This window comes from Cyrtonyx montezumae, unplaced genomic scaffold (assembly GCF_038088225.1).
Source record: "Cyrtonyx montezumae isolate F1298 unplaced genomic scaffold, pur_monq_1.0 scaffold_11, whole genome shotgun sequence".
NCBI lineage: Eukaryota > Metazoa > Chordata > Aves > Galliformes > Odontophoridae > Cyrtonyx > Cyrtonyx montezumae.
The window spans coordinates 12,822,972-12,844,688 of NW_027071837.1; the positions used below are offsets into that span (position 1 = coordinate 12,822,972).

Genomic DNA, 21,717 nt, shown 5'->3' on the forward strand with positions numbered 1-21,717 from the left:
GATTTTTAGAATTATCTTGAGCAACTTATTTGAGCTCTGTGGCTATGACTAATCTTGCAAAGATAGTTAGTCGTGATTCTTGGAATCAAGGCCTTGAAGGCAAGTTAGGTTTTTTTCTTTCATTGCTAGTGGTTATTATTATTCTCAACACTATTTGGAAATATTTGCAACTTCTGGGAATTCAGCTCCCTGGAACATAACACAAAAATCAAGAGCAACAATACTGGCTAAAGAACTGCCACTTAAATTGAGATGGATAACTGTGGAAATTTGTTTTCCATTTTCAGTAGGTGAAAGGGTTGCAGTAGATAATTAAGTGTTAGTGGTCAAAAGAAGAATGCAAGGACAGAGATGCAAGGACTCTTCACATGTACGAAACTGAGGGGTGAGATCCACTCTGTTATTTTTCCAATCCATTAGACAAAGCAAAGTGCTATATTTGTTTCTTATCTGGAACCTTGAATTTCTTTCCTAGTAAGAGGAAATGAAAAGTATCATCCTTATATATGTGATAGTGTTTGTTTGTGGGTTTTTTTTGTTTTTGTTTTTTAAGTCTACTACTTAGCGCAATTTTATTTATTATCTGTTTCTTAAACAAATTAGTAATTAATCTTGTTTAGAATAAATCATATGCTCTATTGTCAAATACTCATGAGGGCTTCACTATGCTTTATGCTTTGGACTTTAAAGAGACTTCAGAATTAATGCAAGCCAATATTCATCTTACCTATACAGAAAGATGTCTTCACCAGTTCAGCTCTTCAGAGATCAGAAGTACCACGAGCTGAAAAGGCAGTGTATCCAGCAGAGGCAGCTCTTCGAGGATCCTGAGTTTCCAGCCTCAGATGAGTCCCTTTACTATCAGAAAGCCCCACGAGGAAAAGTTGAATGGAAGCGCCCAAAGGTAACGAGCGCTCACTCCTCTGGTGATGAGATGCTAGTTGCACCATTCCATCCCACCATCTTATCTGTGCTGAAACAACTATCGTAGTCCATTCTTCCTCCCTTTGTCCATTCATTTCTTGTCAGTGTGCAATCCATACAGCAAGTCATGCCTGAAAAAAGGAAGTATTCTGTACAGCCTGATCATACTCCTTACTGTTGATGGCTCTCTAATAACAAACCCTGTGAGGTAACTCCAGCTCTGGTGCTCTTTAGATCATCCCTCTGTTTAATTAAGAATACCTGTCTGTAATAGATCAGTCAATACAGAAATATATTCTGAGAATATATTCTTCATTTTCTGGATCTGTCTGTGAGTATGTAACTCTACAGGTTGCTCTGTTGACAAAAGCATTTCAGAAATTGTTGAGATTTCTTAACTGAATTTCTCTTTGCTACCTGTCACTTCTGGGGGTTTGGTGTGTAGGCAGAGTGATGGCAATGTAAAATCTAAGCTCTAACTATTAAATCTAGTGCTCCCACCAAGATATCAAATGTTTTGTTTCTTTTTTTTTCCTTAAGGAAAAAATAACCCTTTTAAATAAACCTTTAACCCTTAAGGAAAATACAATCCTTGTAAAAACACAGAAAATTAGAACTTATGAACAGAATAGATAAATATTTGTGCATGGAATGCTAGAAGCAAATCAATCATGCAACTGCAATCAATCAATGCAATCAATTGTTCATTATTATAGCTCTCCACATGTTTTCAGAGCGATTTGTAACTTGTATGTGGGGAAAGGAAAACTCACAGTAGCGAGGGGAAATCAGTCCAATCTCAAGTAGCTGAATTGTTTGTTTTTATCTGTAAATGACTGTTTTGTGATTTTTGTTTTTTTTGTGGAGAACAAGGAAAGAGAAGAGCCAAAAATAAGAGGAAACAATGTGTGCACAGTTTATTCTTAAATTTACCCTTTGTATTAACTATAACGGAACTGAGGAGCCCAGACACCTGCAGGTCTTACAAGGTTTGGTTGAGTCCCACAGAACAAGGAAGTACTCCTTAGGTACTCCCAGGGAATACTCAATTACATAGATGTGTAGCTGTTGCAGAGAAGAGAAGTTGTGTTCTCAAAGGAGTTTATAAACCTTTTTTTTTCTGTACTGAGTTCAACACCTTCTTCCTCTGCTGAGTACAGAGGTACTAATGAAACTTTAGCAGTACTTCTTACCCAAAATAGATGAAGAGTTTTCCTTTATCGATTGATATCATTACTGATCTCTGCATGACTTTGTTGAAGTGATTGTGAATTTTGCTCTTGGCTTCTATAAAATCTGGACTATACTGTAGGGATTTCATATTCAGAATGAAAAACTTATCTGCCCACTCACTGCCTATAATGCTTATGTTTGTTTGCTTCTTCAGCTGGCTTCTTATCAGGAACTAAATATCATGTCAGTCTCTTCTGGTTGTGATTTATGTGCTGCGCATTGAAACTGCTAATATTACTTATACTTGGGATCTGGTAATTGGTTTGCCCTGAAGCCTCATGCTTCACATATCTTGGTTTTATAAAGCAGTTCACAGCTGTAAACAAATAATTCAAGGAAGGAACATAAAACCATTTTCAGCTTTAACCATGTGGCTTTCCATCAGAGAGTGTCATCTGTTCTCATACTCTTTCAAGTGTAATGAAAAGCACGTTGGGAGCTTGTAGCTAGATGTACAAAGCATCTTTACCCTGAAGTATGATGGATTTTTCCTTAACTTTACTCGTGTTCACTGTTGGGAATAGGATTTATCTTCTGGAAGCATGAACTTGTGTGGCTTTTCTTGGAAAATGTTGTTGACGACCTGATCTGCTTTTCTGTGTGTCTGGTACTGTTCCTTGCCCTGTGTGAGAGGGGATGATGGATGAGACTGACCAAGCCTGGTTATATTTGCCAGGATAGCATAAGATTGTTTTGTGTTTTTGTTGGTGGTGTTGATTTCTTACAGCAGCTTCAGTACTCAGATTTTAGTATGCAGAACAGGAGTTGCTTTCCTAAACAGTGGAACACTGTTTTCTCTCCTTCCATCGTGTATACAGGCAGTGGGTAGCATGTCCAGATGCTGGTTCTTGTGTACTGACGTGAGCAATGGGTCCTCACTTTAGAAACCCTTCTATGAGGCTGTGTGAGCAACTGTGCTGTGCTGCCCGGTGCACACAGTGCCTCTGCAGTTACTTTCACTGATGCAGTTGTCACAAGAAGTATGTTTTGGGTCTGGGAATCGAAAGCTTTTCCCAACTAAAAGCTAGTATTCTAGTTTCAGCTCAGAAACATGTTCATGTTTTGTTCAGTCCACAAATAGTTGGTGTTGGTCAGACAAAGTAAATATGTAGGAAGTGTGTCTGTATGTTCCAAAAAGTTTTATTCTGTCCTAGTGAAGAAAGGAGCATAAGTGTAAGAGAGAGAAGATGGGGGGAGAAGGGTTTCCTCCCCTGCATTTCACGTCTTTGGATCTGCACCTGCAATTTAAGTATGTTCTGTTTGTTCATTCTAGTCACTCACAGCAATAGCTCATTAACAGACTGACATTAATTAGTTGTTTTGTACAAGACTTCTTGGGAAGGAGAACAAAGCCAGGGTAGCATTACTTCTGTGGCACCCCTGTATTAAGAAAGAGGAGAGTGCAGAAGGCACCATGTAATTACTGTGCATTCTCCCTCAGATGGTGTGACTTTCCAAGGAGAAATTTCCTTATGGAAAGATCAGCTGACAAATAAGAGCAATGAACACTGCTTATTTGCAATACTGGGTCCTGTTTCCTTAGCTGGGGGCAGCTGTGCTCTGCCAAGGGAGGAGCAGCCCCTTGCCCTCAGTCTTTGCTGGCCCAGGGACATCAGTGCCTCCTGTGCTGGTTAACCCCTTACTGAGGGCGAACACTGCCTCTGTGTGGTGGTCCTGCTCAGCGCTGGCTCGTAGCAGCAAGCAGCTCTAGTGAGAATACCCAGGAACTGCAGTCGCTGTGATACAAAGATGTTTTGTCTGTCTTGTCTTTAACGAGGGTTTGCCACAATTTTGCAACTGATAAAATGGGCCTTAGAAAGGTATTAAATCCCAAGGACGTGTTTGTCAGCGTTAAACAGCTAGATCCTCCGGGTAGGACACACATCTGTATGGGGAAAGAGCAGATAAGCTTGCCTCAGAGATAAGTGACATGTTCTTCAGGTATTTGGAAAGGAAAGGAACAGTCCATCTGACGGAACGTCTTACTGCGTGCTTTCCCAGATTCTCTGCTTGACCCTCTGTTTTATAAGCCCTGGTTTTGCTTTCATATGCATGTTTTCTTTACAAAAGGGCTATGGCTGTACCCCCGTGTTCTGGAAAGGCAGAGCTAGTTCTCTTTCAGTTAGGCAGGACGCTAAGCCACTTGCTGAGGCTACTGCTGAGCTGCTTCCTTGCTGTGTCTAGTGAACCCCCAGCACTCCTGGTGCTGAAGGTCAGATGTCTGCCTGCAAGTGGGGAATTGCTTACTGCTGGCCTGCTGTGTTCCTAGGAACAGTGCGTGGCCTGGGTCTGCTTCTCCATTCTTCACACTCATGCTTTCAGGGATGGTTATCACTGTTCGAGTGATAAAGACTGGGAAATTAGGTACTGTGTTCTTGAGTGATACAGCAAAGGGAACAAACTCAACAGTTTTCAAACTGGGCAGTGTGGGAGGGGCAGGTTGGTGACTTGTCCAGGTGAGTGTGAGCAGGTGCGGTGCTGGAGAACTCAGGAGCTCTGACTTGCATCTGCTCGTGATTCTTGGAGGTGGCACCAGCTTTTGTTTGCTTCTTACTGGTGGAAAATATCAGTTGCCTGAGGACCTAAAGACATCTTTGTATTTGCAAGTGATGATTTGAACCCTGGAAGCCTCCCCCACCCCAATACTTGCCTCAGAAAATTTTTCCCACCATGCCAGCAGTGCATGCCTGCCTGGGTCAGCTGTGCATATACTGCATTTCTGTTCTTTGTCCCATTTATTTTCTCAGGGACAGGTGTTGAGATCACAGGAAGCAGATGGTTTAATAGCATCTCAGACTCATAAATATTGCAGAATAAGTGTCATGAAAAGGTTGTGTGATACTGCCCAGCACCAGACACATCTGGGTTAAATGTCCCTCAGGGGTAATGTGTGGCTTTGTTGTTTGAGTCCTCTGTGTATTCTGTAAGTTTCAGCTTCATTCTCACTCTGTTTTCCAGCTAGACCATGAATAAGACCAGGGACTTGCTTGATTTTGGGGACATTATAGCAAGAGAGGCACTGGAAAGGGAAGCATCCTGATGTGCTGCATCTGGATTGAGTGGTTGCCCCACAGTGCACTGCAGGAACAGCTTCAGAGCATGGAGCAGTGACAGCTCCTCAGCCTGGGCTATGTGCCAGGATGGTGCCTGGGGCAGTCCAGAGCTGGAGCTTCAGAGCTGGTGGAGATTAAAGGGGAATGCCATAAACTGGCATCGCAGAGGGATGTGAACTCTTAGGGCACAGTTACATTGCTGCCTCCTGTGTGACAAATTAGATTGTACAGCTGCTGTGAATAGTGACACTTTCCTGATTTGTTGCATTTCCTTACTGCACCCACAGCTCTCTTGATATAATGACCAGTTCTGTCAACCTGAGTGTGGTTCCTTCTCTCTTCAACCTCTTTTCCTTCTCTGGCTAAAGACAAGGCCTCTGCTCTGCTTGATGAGAGCAGCAGTTTTTGCCTCTCCTCCCCCCTCAAGCTTTGTAGGGTCTGATTAATGTTCTTCTGTGAAACCCTGACATGTTCTGTGAAGCCTGCTGCAACATCTGGAACCAGAAACAGCCTTGTCACTTTCTGTTCCCTTGCCCACTCCCACGTTTCTCTGTTGCTGGTGGTTTTTGACTCTTGAGGTGGAGACAAACACAAATTGATCTGCCTTGTGTACTGCGACATTTGCATTTGTGCTTGAAACACAGACCAGTGTGGATCATGACTGTATCAGAGGTGAGGAAATGTGTGGTTGTGAGTTGCTGCTGACCTTTGAGGAAGCTCAGAAATCCCTTTATTGGCTTCAAAGATGTGAACTTTCATTGGAATACAAAGGTGGCATCAGGTGGTGGGCTGTGTGAGCTGTGCACCAGTGTCTTGCAGCTTGCTCATTCTTGTGCTTCCCTGAGGTGTGTCTATAGAAGAGGAGTGCTGTAAAAGACTTGGCCTTGAATTGATATCAAATAAAGCATGCCTGGCTTCTTATTCCTTTTGCTTCTCTCACAGCCACAGATCATAACGCTGTGGATGTTGTCTTCCGTACATTGGTCAAGGGAATCTGAGATCCCAACTGTAACTTTCTGTGGCTCAGACATCACACTCCACCACTAGTGATGTGTTGGGCTCCTAAAGGAGTACAGAACTTCCTCAATTACAGTATTTAGCATTTTATCTGGCTTTTATTTATGCTGCAATTAGCTGAGTTTACATGTGAATGGCCTCCTTGTTACTGCATTCATAATTGTTACAGTATTATTCACAGTTAACAGCAGATCCAGCTCCTAATCTTGACCTCCAGAAACGATTTTCTTGTTCCTGATTTTTCAAAAGATTAGCGGATGTTCCTGTGATAAATGTGTGTGTGTGTATAAAGGGAAGGGTATATATTTTTTTAATATTAGTGTGTAAGCCTTGTGGACTGAAGGCTTTCCTAGAAGAGGTATAAAAGATTTTGGGCAAAGTAGGCCAATGTAACTTTAAAGCATTCATCTCAAAGAAATATGAGAAGTTGAGAGGTAAAATCTGGGAAGAAGTCTGCCCTGGGAGATAACAGGAGAGGTTGATGGAAATGTTGGTATGCACATGGATCTTATTTTGGACAGAAGATAATGGCTTTAAGTTGCACCACAGGAAGTCCTGGTGGGGTATTAGTAAGAACTGCTCAGAGTGGTGTTGCACTGGCACAGGATGCCCAGGGAGGTGTGGGGTCACTGTCCCTGGGTGGGTGCGGCACTGAGGGTCGTGGTTAGTGATGTGGTGATGCTGAGTTGATGGTTGCACTGGATTGTCTTTGTGGTCTTTTCCAACTTTAATGATGCTATGATTCTAGGTTAGAATCATGGAGATGGAGAGAAGTCAATGTAATCCTCTAGATATGCTACAACCTCCTGTTAGTGTGGATGGGCAGGTGGGTGGCAGCAGCTAGACAGGAAATCCTCAGAACAAAATTACTTTTTGACAGTGCTGAATGCTTTTTCCTCTCATTAGCTATGAGCGCAATGAACTGCACACTCCTGCAAATGAAACCTAGCTCTGCTGAATGTTTGATGTGGTAAGGTGCTATGGTGTCCTCAGTAGATGACTGTGCCAAGCTTGGCCGCAGCCATCTGTGCCCACGTAGCTGTCAGTGTGCCAAGAAGCACTGCTGGCCACGGGCTGCCTGCTGGGCCCCTGCGCCAAAGGCTGGCATGCTGCTTCTGGGGAGGAAGGCGTTAAATCCCCCCAGCTGTGGGGGCTCGGCTGTTGGCTGTTGGCACAGCTCCCGAAGATGCATGTGGCAGCACAAAGGCATGCTCTTTGCACGCGTTGCCCCAGCAACTGCACATTCTAGGCAGGGATTGTCAGCCTGCCCTGCAAACAGAGATACAGCTGCAATTAAGGCAAATTGTCTTCAGGTTGTTGGATTTAATCTCGAGCTGGGGGGAAGGGGCACGGTGATGGGTGGATGTTATTGATATTAACAATGAAATTCCACACATCCGAGTCAAAAAGTGGAGGGCAAGGCCCTTCAAATCATGGTCAGAAAAAGCCTTGTCCTTACTGTACAACTGTAATTTGGGATTGGCTGGATCCAGCATCAGCTTTTTTGATGTCTGTGATGAAGTCAGTTGGAGATCATTTTCACCATCGGTGGAAATGTTAGGCAATGTCTGACTGAGGTTGGTGCTGGTTGGTCTTGCTCTGGAGTGCTGAGCTGGAGGTGATTTGATGTATAAGAGAGGCACATTCAGAGAGAGCCCACTGAAATTCAAGATGTAATAAAGCACTTAGCAGCATCCCGGCATGGCTTCAGTGTATTGAGACTAGTGTTTTCTGTGCTTTTAAAGCTGAACAACGTTTAATTAAAGAACACTCACCAATTCTTGCTTAAAAGGGTTCACAAAACTGTTTTTATTCACTGAGAGCTACAAGGCCCTGGTCTTGACTCTAGTTGCATTTCAGAAATGCTTTTCAAGCCAATTGAATGTTCATGGCAAGCCGGGGCAGTGACAGTTCTACGAGGTCCTGTGATAAGGTGATGGCTGCAAAACCAGGCTCTCACAGTGACCATACAAGGACAGCTTATTGGCGTGGCTAGAGAGCATAGGTATAAGTAATAAAAAATAAACTGATTATTATTTTTTTTGTTTTAGCATATTTTTAAAGAACTTGTTTAGAAAAAATATCTCAAGGCTTGTATGATTGTAGAATAATATAGACTAATTCAAGCACGTGAATAAAAGAGTAAGTTAATAACTTACAATTCACTTTCCTATCCTCATGCAGTCTCGATGCTAACAGTGATAATAAGCTAAATAAATGAATTACGTACTGAGACTAAAGAGGTAACTGGAAGCCATTGGAAATGGAGTTCTTGTTCTTGCAACCTGGGATATATGTTCTTGTATGGAGAACTGTAGCAGAAGAGCATTGTCATTGTTAGTGCTTTCCTACTATGATCCTATAATTGTTTAAGATTATTGATAGTCCTGGCTGTTATAAGTAGTTGGTCTATATGAAGAGCAAGCACTTCTGGAAAAGAGTAGGAGTTGGAATTTTTTTTGTTGGTGGGCAAATATTCAGTATTGCAGCTTTCCCTTAAATGCACTAATTAAAATGAAATGCTTACTGAAAATTTTCTTGGAAGTAAGGAAACATTTTCCAGCTATAAACGGGACTCTCTCTGTGGATCTCCCAAGATTACTTGGAATGGTGTGTTATGCTGGTGTCCAGACAAGCAATTCCCTGGAAACTGCGTGGTCTTGTTTCTTTTCTCCCACTATGTTCTTGAACTTTTCTTTTCACTGGAGGTGTTCTGAAAAGCAAATGGGGAAGGGAAAACCTTTAAGGGCAAACACCTTCAACGTGTTCTGACCCTGTTTGCTCTGTATTGTTTCTCTTTACTCGTCTTCTTGCCTCTTTGTTTAAATTCTTAGCAGAAGTAAAGGAATCAAGCTGTCCAGGCAAATTATCTGTTATCTACTGTTTGTGGTATCATAGCTGATGATCTAAACATTCTGAAAAGGCTCTTGCTGGGCTTCTCCAGCCTTTTTCATAAAGTCTCTGTGCTTCAGGAACTATTCTTAGGACTTTATCAGTATAGTTGTCTTGCACAGTAAATGTCTGCCGTGGTGAAGGTACTAGAGTATGTGCATATTCGTTTCTAGCTCCTCTTACAGTGATTTGCTATGAATTTGGAGGGTTTGTAGCTGTATATAATGAACTGTTTTACAGTTCGTGTTCTCAGAGAATACTTGGATGTAGGGACTGGGTAGCCCAAGGACTCCCTCAGCAACTTGAAAATATTTTCAGCAGTTTAATGTTGCTGAAAGAAAAAAAAAATCCAATCCATGGACAGTGAGGTTCAAATTCAGAAGATTCTGTGGGTATTCATAAGTCTCTTACAGAATAATGCAAACAACAACCAAAAAGAGGATTTCTATCTGCCAAGGCAGATTCAGATCTCTGTGAGTCTCCCTCCATCTCATTCTGCTGCTAGGTCCGTGAGGAATTCACACATGGAGCTGTGATGAGATATTTACAAACACAGCCACTTCAAAACAGCATTTAAGAGGGCATATCTCACTTAGCCATGTAAATCATGGATGACAGTTCACAACATTTGAATGCAGCCTGGGGGAGGGGGGAAGCTGCAAAGCAATGCTGAAGAGTGTATAATTGAGTCTCTTGTGTTTAAGATGAACATTAGTACTAGTATGCTCTTGTTAGACAACCTCTCATGGAATCAGCTCACCTAAAGATAGAAGTTAAGGGCCTTTATTGCCTGAGTAGAAGAGAGCAATCACAGGGTGTCCCTGCTCAAGCACCTGAGGGCAAAGGAAGCTGGTGATGGCAGAGGGTAAGCTATCCTGGGTCAAAGGGCCAGCACATGGCCATTGTACTAGTTCATGATTTCAGAACAGTTATCCTCTCAGTGTCTGTGATGTGCTCTGCTGCAAGGCCTGTCTCTCCCAGCATCAGCTTTAATTACAGTTTATTATCAGAGGCTTGAATTGGAAAATATGTTAATGTTGTCTGAAGATTTGGCCTGCTATTCTTCGAACGTAACCCCTCAAATCACTCACTGTCTTGTTTGCTTGTAATAGCATCTCTGTTGGCGATAACACCAGCCCAGTTCCTAATGCAAAAGTCAAGTATGAGGGATAATGGGTGCCAGAGTCGCTAAGAAGTTTTCTGTCTGGTCCTGATGACTTAATATCTGCAAGTGCATCACACTTGCACATCCCCATACAGAACTGGCTGACATGGATGTATGTACATAGATACTTCACAAGGACTTGGGAAGCAGAATAGTGCAATGGGAGGAGTGGTGAAGCTGTGCTTTGGAGTTGCATTGTACCAGCTCAGAGATGGGACATTTTCCATCTTGAAGGCAGACACAGACCATAGTATTGACAGATACTGGCTAGCTAGCTTTTTTCTTTCTTTCTTTTTTTTTTTTTTTTTTGGTGCGGGGGAGGTAGGTGGGGGGAAGGAATTATTTCTAAAAAAGATATGTTACTGAAATAGTAATATAAATATATTACTGTATTTGCTAAGGGTGATGAGAAAGCAATAGTATTCCTGGTGGACAGTGTAACCTTCTGCTTTTCTAGGTGATGGGTCCAAGAAACCCAGAAAAGTAATGGGGCAAAGCAGTGCTCAAATGCAAAGGACTATTGCAGATGCACTGTTATGTGATTTCTTTCACAACTGTTTTGTTCTTGTAGTGAGGAAGTAAGCATAGCTGTGTGTGGTGCCCTGAGGACTCTTCTCACAGAGCCAAACAAACGAGCAGGGATCTCTTAAGCACCTTAATCCCTTCCGGCAGTTATTGCTGGCAGCAGCCAGGGTTCAAGTCTTAGAGGAGTGCATCCAGCTCTATGACCCTTGTCCGTGTCCCATTTTCGTAGACCAGAATCTGCGGTTCAAATCAAGGCTGAAATTCATCCTGCATGCTGCCACTGGGGGATGTTGCTGGGGAGCTCAATGTGTTGTGGCTCAGCCACGCTCTAAATAAGAAACCTTGAAAATGTTACAGTATTCATTCAGAGTGGGATCTGTTTCTATGCTTGAGAAAATTCATCAGGAATAAGAACGGGAGCTCTACTTTGTTCAGGGTTCCCTTGGTTCTCCCAACCATTCTGCATCAGCCACATTCCTGGCTCCGACAGTGTGCATAGCCCTGAGGAGACCTCTGTTGTGCTGCTGGAGGTTAAGCAGTGTGAAAACTCTGCGTGGGAGAACCTTGTGCTCCAGAACTGGTGTTAGGGAGAAATGGGTGTTTGAGAAGTGCTATAGGAACTGAAACAGATAGAATTCTATTATCCTGAAGATGTTGTTTTAGAAAAAATCCCATTCCGAAGAGTGGGAATCTATGAGCTTAGTTTGATTCACTCTCCTTCCCATCATCGATATGACGTGGTGGCTCAGAACAAGATGCAGCTTGCCAAACATGTTTCTGGGGGCAAAACCCTGACCCCTTTCAAAGCCTGAGAAGTTTTGCTGTGTACCAGGCTGTCTGTTGTCTTGCCTGTTCCCTGATGAGCTGTATGGGCGGCATTATGATAACATTATTTGTCACGTTTCCATCTCATGTTCTGCCTGGGTAAGCCATTCCTTACAGAATATTCTGACTTAATGTTTCCATCTGGTGAAGTTGTGATGCTTTCTTTTCTGGAATTGCTGAAGTGTTCCCAGAATAGAGCTATTGCTCACTCCTATTATATTATTTCCATAATTTCATTTTCCCTGGAAAGTATTGCTAAGATGAAGCTTACCACGAGAAGAGACGATGAAGGAATTAAGAAAGCCTTCAGCCATCAGCAGTTCCCCATGTCTGACCTTGCTGTTGCAGTCTGCTGACTTGGTGGACCCTGTATGACATGAACTGTATGGCTCAGTCTTGTGTAGCTTCATAAAATTCCTTGTTCCTAGTTGTGCCCTTTTGTGCATGTCCTTACAGGATAAAGAAACACTGCAGCACTCTGCCAACATTCCTGCCCTCGCTCCACTGGAAACCTTGTTGTACAGTTGTATGTTCAGTGGGTGACCTAATACACAGCTCCATCCTTCTTTCTTCTCACAAGTACTAGGGCAGTGTGTGTTCCCTTTTTTGTGACAGCATCCTTAGGTATATTCAACCTTCAATGCATGTTGCATTTATTTAAATACAATGAAGAGGCAGTGTTCTGCAAGCAGCATCTTTCTCAATGCTATTATTCACCCAAGTCTTCCAGGGATATAATTATGAGCAAACATTTGTAAATGACATGCATGCTTGCCAAGCAGACAACTCTCCAGATGCCCATGTTTTGTTATCTTCTCTCTTGGCAGTTTTTCCAGTTTATTTTTCCCTCCTTCAGGCTGGATGGAGGCTTTCTTTCATTGTTGCTATATTTTCCTCTGTAGCAAAAATGCAGGATGACCTCAGTGTCACCTCCAGAACATAAACACTTCAATTCCAAGGTTTTGAATGTTTTTTTAAAGAGTCAGGTTTTGTTTAGTTGGTTCAGTTGTCATTAAATGAAAATTGGCCTCTCAGAAAGTCAGCTTCTATTTGTCCTGAGGCAATGTGATGATGGGAAGAGTGACATGGTAAAATTTATTTTGAGCCTGTAAAACAAAAAGCCTGGGGATCAAATCCTCAGATAGTGTTAAGTCTTCTTACAGTAATTGTTAGTTCATTGATGTAGACCTCCCAAAGAATTAAATGTCTGGCTTCTGTGAAGGAAAAATTACAGCCTAAACATGCCAGTTCCAAAGAAAATCAAGGTACTGTTCTGTCAACACCTTTCTCCAAGAGTGAAAAGCATCCACATCCTGAAGTGGAGCTACTTTAAGACTGAATTTGAAAGAATGCTTTGTATGCTAAGGGTTTTATGTGTCGTCCTCCCCACCCTATGTTATTTCCACATTTAACAGGGTCTTTAGGATAAGTAAGGTCCTGGCATCTGAGGTTTTTTTGTGGTTTTTTTTAAGCTATTATATTTTATATTTTCAAAATAGTTTGAACTTTATTCTCCTATCCTGCAATCAGTTTCCTTCAAGGTTAATTCTATTTAAAAATATATGAAGCTGTGTGTTTTTATGGCTAAAGGGAAGCCTTGAAAAATCCTTTGGAACTGAAGGAACCTCTTGGAAGTGCTTCCTTGCTGGTGTGAGGTGTTGTTTCTAACTTAATCTTAAGAGCTGAAAAATTCTGAATATGCTTCTTTTTAAATTTGCAGGAAGAGTCCATGAAGTGTTCCTTTTCAGGAAAATGCACTGGAAGATAACATTAGATCTTAACAGATACAGCTTCTGAGCAACTGAATTTTGTCTTTTGCACGTGTTAGTTTCAAGTGCAGTTAACTGAAACACTTTGTAGTGTAGGAGTAGCAGTTGCATGTTGTTAGGAGTCACCATCACCCACTGCTGTGCCATCAGGACATGGAAACTCCATCATCTGAGATATTCAAAAGATACTTATGGTCGTGGGTAGCCTGCTTTAGGTAGCTCTGCTTGAGCAGAGGTGGTGGACAAGGGGACCATCAGATGTGCCTTCCAACTTCAATCATTCTGTGATTCTGTGGTCAGGGAGAGTAAATTAATAATATGATTACTCTCTATTTTCTAGTGAAAATAATGTCTACACTGCAAATATTTTTTTTTCCTTGCTTTGCCTTCTGAGAGTTATGTTTCTGTATGTTTTCCACTAACTTTGACTATTGGACCACGACTGAAATAAATCACTGATTGATAGTGTGAGGCTAGAGTTAAAAGGTGACTCATAACTTTCTCTTGGAAGTGGTGTGTGTCGAGCACCAGCAGCGAGATTGCTGGGGACACAGGAGTGCCAGAGTGACTTCAGCATCCCTGCCGGGGTTCGGCGTCAGATGTTTTTCCTGGCGCGTCATAAGGAAATTCAGGGGAGCGGTTCTGGGATGTTCTCCAGTGTGTAGAGGTGGAGCAGTGCTTAAGTCAAGATGAATGTTCATGCTTGAGTTACCAGCACCTCTCAAACCTCTCTTCTTAGGTGGCAAGCGGACTGTTTCCCAGAACAGAAGATGTTGTGTGTTTTCTGTCTTCTCAGATGATGGAGAGGCATAAAGTTCTAAAACTTCCTCAATGTTTCTGGAGAGCCTCCATCTTTAATAGAATATTTTAGGTGTCTTGAAAACATTTTGGTGGGGATCAGAAGTCTGATGAAGATGCAGGTCTATTAGCAGTGAATTTTGTGATAAAATATTCTAGGTCTCCCATCTGCTGTATTGTAGTTCTCTACTTTCTGACAGCTGGATAACATTCTTTGTGTTAGTTTGGTATCACATAGATGTAATGTTAGTGCTTACTGAAGGAAATTAACTGAATGAAGTAGTAAATACAAATCGGTATTTCTCTATCAAGGTGGGAAAATAAAAAATAAGATTGATAAATACAGTGAAAGTGCTACATGAAGAAACAACATGATATAAATTAGAAGACAAAAAAAGTTCCTTGCTATGTTTTTCCAGGCAAGAGGTCTCTTAAGCATCTGAATATTTTAAATAGAGATAAAAGTTGTTGTAGTTCAACTGGGATAAGATCATAACTGAGTAAAGACTAAAAAAATCCCCAACTACCTGACTTCTGCTGGAAAGCTGAAGGTCTGCATTGGTTCACGTCTGACCGAATGACAGGGAAACCAGAAAGTCTTGGTTCAGGATAGGAAACACCTTGACAGTGATCATGAAGTTAGAATCATTTGTCAGAGTATGTAGAATGTTCCCAGACTGAGCACAGAAGGGAGACGGTGCATCTCCAGCCTTAAAACTGAGCAGCCAAGTTTTTTTGGTCTTATTCAGAGGATGCTTTGTGGTCTGCAAGACAGACTAATGATGTTGGAGAATAGTGAGTGATTAGCATCTTTTACTATAAAGGTCTTCGTTCCTTTTGCCTTCCTTCCCACAGAGGAAGTACAATTACAGTTATGTTGTCTCCATGTGGGTACTGTTCCCCTCTTCTCTCAGCAGTGCCTTCTTACTAAGAGATTTCTACCCACTCTGGTAATTGGGTATGTGTCTTGAAGAAACTAACCATGCCAAGAAGTTGAATGGAAGCAGGTTACCCTGGGGAAAGACTTATCCTTTATTAGTTACTGAGATGCCCTTACGAAAGTGAGATAACCGGAAGCAAGCTTTATTAATAGGTTTATGGGATGTGGAAGTAAATTTCTTACTGATTCCCTGTGAACTCAAGAGACTCATCTCATGTGCTGGTAACTTTCTTGTTAAATAAACAAGATAAGGTTTTAAAAGAAGCTTTAGGAATGTAAGCTGTTTGTTTTCAAGATGTGTAAATAAGGTCCTTTCTGTAATTTCTGTGAATTTGAGGATGAACAAATTGACATTAGTCTACCTGAGTCATAAAAATACTTCTAGTATTCAGAAGTAAAACAAATGCTGCTGCCTCATTTTTGAGGCAGCATTTTTTATAGCTTAGAATCTGAACTCTTTGACAAGGACTGATGTTCTTTAAAATGAAAAGTAGTTTTTATGTACAGGCTGTCAGACAAGCAGGCATCATGCATTTTGGGTTCTCTCTCTCTGCCGATCTATTTCTTTTATTCTGTTACTCCCTTTGACTGCAAATCAGTAACACTGGTGATGTTTTTTACCACTCTAGTGGGTGCTGGTATTTAGCCCTGCCTTGAAACACTTGGCTGCCCTGATACTTGCTTGCACCTCTATAACACCAGGTGCTGTTATTGTTCTCCTGGCTGCAGCAACACTACTCTGGCAATGAAAGGAGCAAGCCATACCAGAAAGGTCAAAAACCTGGTAGGAAGGGCCTTCTTTCCTGTAGGTGAGTGCTCTGATAAAGTTCTGGTGTCCAGATGGCACTAAGTGTGGTTCTCTGCAAGGAATCAGGCATATCTCTGTATGTGTCCTGTTAAAACTGAGATACTCCTCTGTCTCTGACTTCTGTAAGCTCAGAGAAGTGGGGTTATTCTAGCTAGAGCATAATTGGTATTTTTCAAAATCTAAAATTTAAAAGTCATCTAATATTTTAAGAAGCTTGTGTCTTATGATCAGGATTCTGTATTTAAGTTCACCATTCCTTTTATGTCATAATTTGAACATGCAGTACAGAATGGTGTGGCACCTGCTGTGAGATTGCAGGCTGCTTCATGCGCTGTTATCCCAGGCACTAAAAACTTAAAGCAGAGTGGGGAAGAACACTTCTGTCTGGAAAAGATGAGAGATTAGGAATATCAAGACTGGGAGAAGAGGATGAAAGATTTTTATCTTCATAAAGTACCGGAGGTAACTGTCACAGTCAGTAGGTACTGGCATCTAGGCTGACGCCATGCCTGGCTGGAAAAGGAACAAGGAGAGGAGGAGCTTGTTGCTTAAGAGATTTCTGCTTTTTGATATGGTTTAGATTTGAGCTTGTTAACCATTAAGGTCTGTGTATTGCTATTGGATGAGTATCTACTCCTTACAAGTAGATACAAACACTTCCATCTTTATCTGAATGTTCATTTCAGACATTTCTTAGATTGCCTGACTTTGTTTTTGCTACACAATGCCCTTTCACCATGTAATAACATCAAACAGGGCGATTTTGCTGAAATCTACTGAAATCTACTACCTTTTTTAAAAAACATATTCTCTTCCATATGAAAGTAGTGATTAAGAGTTCAGTCTGCATCCATTACCAGCCCCTTGAGGCACAGCATTAGGTCAGACTGGACAAGCCCAGAAAGGTCCTGACCGCTGAGCTTGTTAATGGTGCTTATTATCAGGCAAAGAAAATAGCTCTGCCAGAGGCAAACAGTCAGGAGTGCAGACCTGGGAATTCTTGGTTCTGCACTGGTCCAGAGCTGAATATTTCAGTGTTGTAAAAAATTGATGATGAAGTTTTCCAACCTTCTTTTCTCACTGTTTTAGGTTTCCCTATTAGGAAACTAGTTGACAAATGTGACTGAAAAACATGTTTTGAGGAAGCACTAAGTACCCACAGCAGAACGGTGGGTGGCCTTTTACACTGATGAACCAAGACTAGACATACAGGCCAGATCTAACCTCAGCCACACCACTTATGCCTGGGAGGTATGTCAGATAGTTATTCTAAACTGACTGTCTCTGAACTTGGTCTTCCCCTTTTTATTTGCATATTTAGTGCAGAGGCATTCCCAGCCTTTAGAAGGAATAGCTGGGCTGGTTTTGCTACCCGGTTATCAAAATTTTATTGAAAATGCCCTCCATTACTTTTCTTTTCTCTGGAAAAAAGAAGGTCAGTTCTTCTGAGATCCCTTGACTATTGGCAGCCAACTTGGAGTGGCTCCAGCTTGCTAAATAGCACTCCCAAACAAACAACTATGATACACATGCAGACTGCACAGCTCATATGCAATGAGTCTGACTTGTCTGGAGTCCTTCCTCATGTGCTGTGTATCCCTGTGCTGTGTATCCCCATGCTGTCATGCAATGCTTCAGTCATTAATAATGATTTGGACTCATTTATGACTGATTTTATCAAATACTTAGATTTCTAGTGTCCTTATTTCTCCTGGTGGGCAAGTCATCGTACAAAATTTCCTTTGATGTCTGCGTTTACAATAGTAAGTGTTGAACATCCTCCAGCCTCAATTAATGTTTACTATGTTAAGGCAACACCTCTTTTCAAGGAGCGTCACTCTCAACAGCAGAGAGAACATTTTATCAGAAAATATTGGCTTAGTGGCCAGAAAATGAATTGTTTTCTAATGGAAAATGTTTCTCCGGAAATCGAAATATATAAAATTTTAGTTGATTTTACATGGCACTTTTAACTAAATTATTTTCCCTGGATTATGTCAAATTAGTAGTAGCTTTGGAACGGCAGAGTCTGAAGGTCCACAGAAAATGAAGCTGTTGATGAGTGAGACATGGAGGAAGTAAGGTATTTCAGAACAGATGGCAACGTTAACCAACCTAAAGTGATCTCAGTAATGGATGTCTGCTCAATGTCTATGTTCACTATAACAAAAGTAGTCTTTGGGGGATTTTAATTCAAGATAACCAGTTGTTTTATATGTGTGTATATATATAAATGGCAGGGGAAATAACCAGTAAAATGGTTGTATTCTGGGTTTTGAACTGTGATACTTTGAATGCATTTCCTGTAGCTAGCTGGAACTGCTTTTTAATGTGTGTTACTTCAGTTATTTGATGAAATCCTCATCAAAGACACTGGGTCAGCATTTTCTGTAGCAACAGGTTAAAAGGTATGTGTCTTTTCTGAACTGTTTACCTTTCTTTTACGCTGTCAATAAAGATACCTCTCTCTAGTCTTGTCACACTGTTGAGAGCTGATAAAGTAATAACTGTACATCTTCATTTGAAAGAACTCTTGTTTTGGTTACAGCAGAGTTGATATACATGGCTGAGAGGACGTGACTGTTACCTGAGGTGAATCTGGTGCTCAGAATGGATTCTCTGATTACTGTTCATGAGGGAAAAGTAATACAGGTTGTAGTGCTGAATGTGGAGAAGGAAATAGGTGCTAAGGGGAAAAGGCAAGGAGTAAGACTGTTGTCTTATAAGTTCAATGAGAAAAAATGTTCTCAAACAACATGTCTTTGCTTTAGAAGCAAAGTAGTACGAATGTGCTACAATTCTGTATCACACTGATCAAAAGCATCGCATAGTTAAGATGGTGGAGCTAGAGATACTGTAGTATACCTGTAGGAGAATGCAGGGAGACCAGGCAGTCCTTCACTGCATGTTGAGTCATTTCTGTGATGAAGTGGCAGAGAGCTCTCAGACCTTCAGTAAACACTTTGTTCCTGAGGTTCAGGAGAAGGTCAGTCCTACAGCAAATCACTCATACCCGTTCCAACAGCTGTCAGCATTCTGGATGAGAGCAGCTCTAGTGTTCCAAGGGTCAGGTGAAATCTAGTGGCAGCCAAAATACACACCATGTTGCCCAGCATTTGTGTTGTTTTTTCTTCACAAACATTGATTCCAGTCTTCCCTAAATACACATGTCCTGTAGACTGTGCAAGGCTGAAACTGATGGCCAGTACTGAGGATTAGTCACAGCTAGCCCCAGATTGAACATGGAAAAGAAGAATGCTATAAAAATGTTTGTAATCCATTTAGTTTTATAACAAGATTTATTAGAGAGGGAGTGTTGGGAAGAACTATTTCCCAATCCACAAATAACATATTTTACATGTGGGTGGAGAAAACTGTACTCTTCCCCTTGCCTATATATGGGTGGATTTATTTTTTTAAGCTGTATTGGGCATTATCTTGCTCTCAGAAACTGATGTTGCTGAAGAATGAGCATGAAGTTGATGGAGAAGTTATGCAGTCTGAGCTCAGGCTGTACAGACAGAAACTGAAGGACCAAAACCACCTTTTGTAGATTTACAAGCTGTAACAGGACAGATCATAATAGCCACTTCCAGTCCCAGTAAGGGCTATTTCAATTGGGGTCATACCTGACCTGTTTCCTTTCGAAGGAAGTTTCTCCTAGAGCTGTCCTCTGGGAGGTTAGAGCTGTACCACAGAGTGTGACTGTAACTCAAAGGTTCTTTTTTTTCATTCCCTTAACAGTTTTCTCAGGCAAAACAAGGTTGCAAAAGGCTTTTTGCATATGTTGAAATAGGTAGCACAGTTGAACTCAACTATTTTTCTTTCTAGGGCTAACTGCTATTGCCTTGGCAAGGGATTTCTACAAACATCCCAGCACATCTGGGATTTATTATGAGATAGAAAATCTCTTCTATCTCTAAAGATACACAGCCTCAAAATAAGTGCTGTCTTTGCTACTCTTCTTTAGGTGGGGTTGGTTCATAGTTAGCAGCAGACAAGCTGAATTTCTGCCTCTATATTCTGGAAGAATTGCCCTTCACGCTTCTGTTCCCTTGCTTTCCTACACCAAACTCACTCTCTGCAAGAGCTGGTTCAGTATGATAAGAGGACAGGAGGAAAGAAAATGGAAAAGATTATCATTTCTGACATAAATGAAACTACTTAAATAAAAAAAATGAAGGCAGTGGTGTACCAGGCTTGAGCAGATCAGTGTGTTAGAGTAAAGGAAAGATCCTGTCTCTTTATAAGCAATGTTGGATTATTTTTATGTTAGGACTGCATTTTTTAAATGTTCCTGAAGAAAGTAAGCTCTAAATGCTACTGAATCCTTTGAAAATCTTATCTGAAAACACTGGTACTGCTTTTTTCTTCTTCCCTGTTATGGTTCTAAAGTTTTCCTTTCACAAAAACTTTTTTTTTTTTTTTTTGTCAGACAATTGACAAGCCCTAATCCATTAAAAATGACCTTTCCCTTTTCTCATCTGTAGGAGATTTTTCATAATACTTTACAATACAGGTTCAGTTATTGTCTGTGAAGATGCACAGTGAATTAATTAACCCTCTGAATGTCCTTCTCCCTCTTCATAACCAATATGGCTTATTTAGGTAGTTCATGGACTTGTGCCAACAGATACTTCATCAGAGCTAAAGTAACCTTTTCCTTTACCAAGATTCCTGAAGGTTCAAAGTAGCCACAACAAAATGAATGAAATTACTCAGTTTTCTCCTGTACTTCATAACCATTTCATAGGTCCAGTGAAATGGGAGTCTGTTGTCTCCCGCAGCTGACGTTGTTTTGAGATTTCTTAAGATATATTGTAGCAAAGTTGCCCTCTTTCATTCTTGTACCACAGTCCAAATGCTTTTGTGTCTTAGTGAAATTCCAGACCGCGATTCATCATTGCCACGCAGATGTGAAACACTGTAAGTTTCATATTATACATTGTATTGTAAAGAGGGTATTGCTTGAGATACACTTCATATGTACCATCATGACTTCCTTATAGCATAGAGTGGGACGGGTCTTATGACTAAGAAAGAAGCAGTACATCTCATGTAGTTTGGCTTTTGTAGGCCCTTGTATGGCCTACAAAAGTATGAAAATTGGGGCTGATTCAGTCTTCTGTAACGTGAATGCAAAATTAATGAAATAAATCACTTGGAGTGCTCTCAAGATGGTGGTGTATCGTTAGAGTCCTGCATAGATTTCACTTGATCTGGTACTACTCAATATGTTCATTACTATTTGAATGAGGAACAAGGAAGACAGGTACTGGAAATACTGTAGGACACAGATAGGGATAGGTTCACAAATTTGCAAACAGAGTTCGGAACTTGAACTTGGTAAAGTGGTGTGGAATAAATAGAATGAAATTCAGCATTACTTCTCTAACACAAGTACAGTGCTTTGGTGTTAAGTAACTTCCTGGCTAAGATAGGGAGAAAGAATGACCTAAGCAGCAAGTCCATAGAAAAAGATCAGAGGATGGGTCAGAGTCTGAATACAACCAAAGTATGCAAAACTAAATTGAAAAAGACAGAAATGGCTCCCCAACTTTAGTAAGCAAGAGCTTTGTGTACTGCAAGGCCTTGTTTGGAGTGTTATATCTGGGCTTGGCTACCACATTTCACCAGTGATATAGGCTGCATGGTGTTAGATGTCAGATAGTTGGAGCCCACGTGGTGCAAGAAAGACTGGAAGTGACATGAAACAATTTTTTTCATACAAATTAAAGTCAGATTGCTTGGGGCAACCAAAAGTGCCT

General features: G+C 41.2%; 1 protein-coding gene across 1 annotated transcript in view; it reads left to right on the top strand.

Moving 5' to 3' along the window:
* The window catches only part of CAPN6 (calpain 6), a 49,939-nt gene that overhangs the window by 7,012 nt on the left and 21,210 nt on the right, over positions 1-21,717 (top strand). Inside the window, exon 3 of the mRNA XM_065729579.1 lies at positions 736-904. Coding sequence (XP_065585651.1) covers positions 740-904 — 165 coding nt within the window. The 5' untranslated portion in view covers positions 736-739. The remainder of the gene's footprint in view (positions 1-735; positions 905-21,717) is intronic.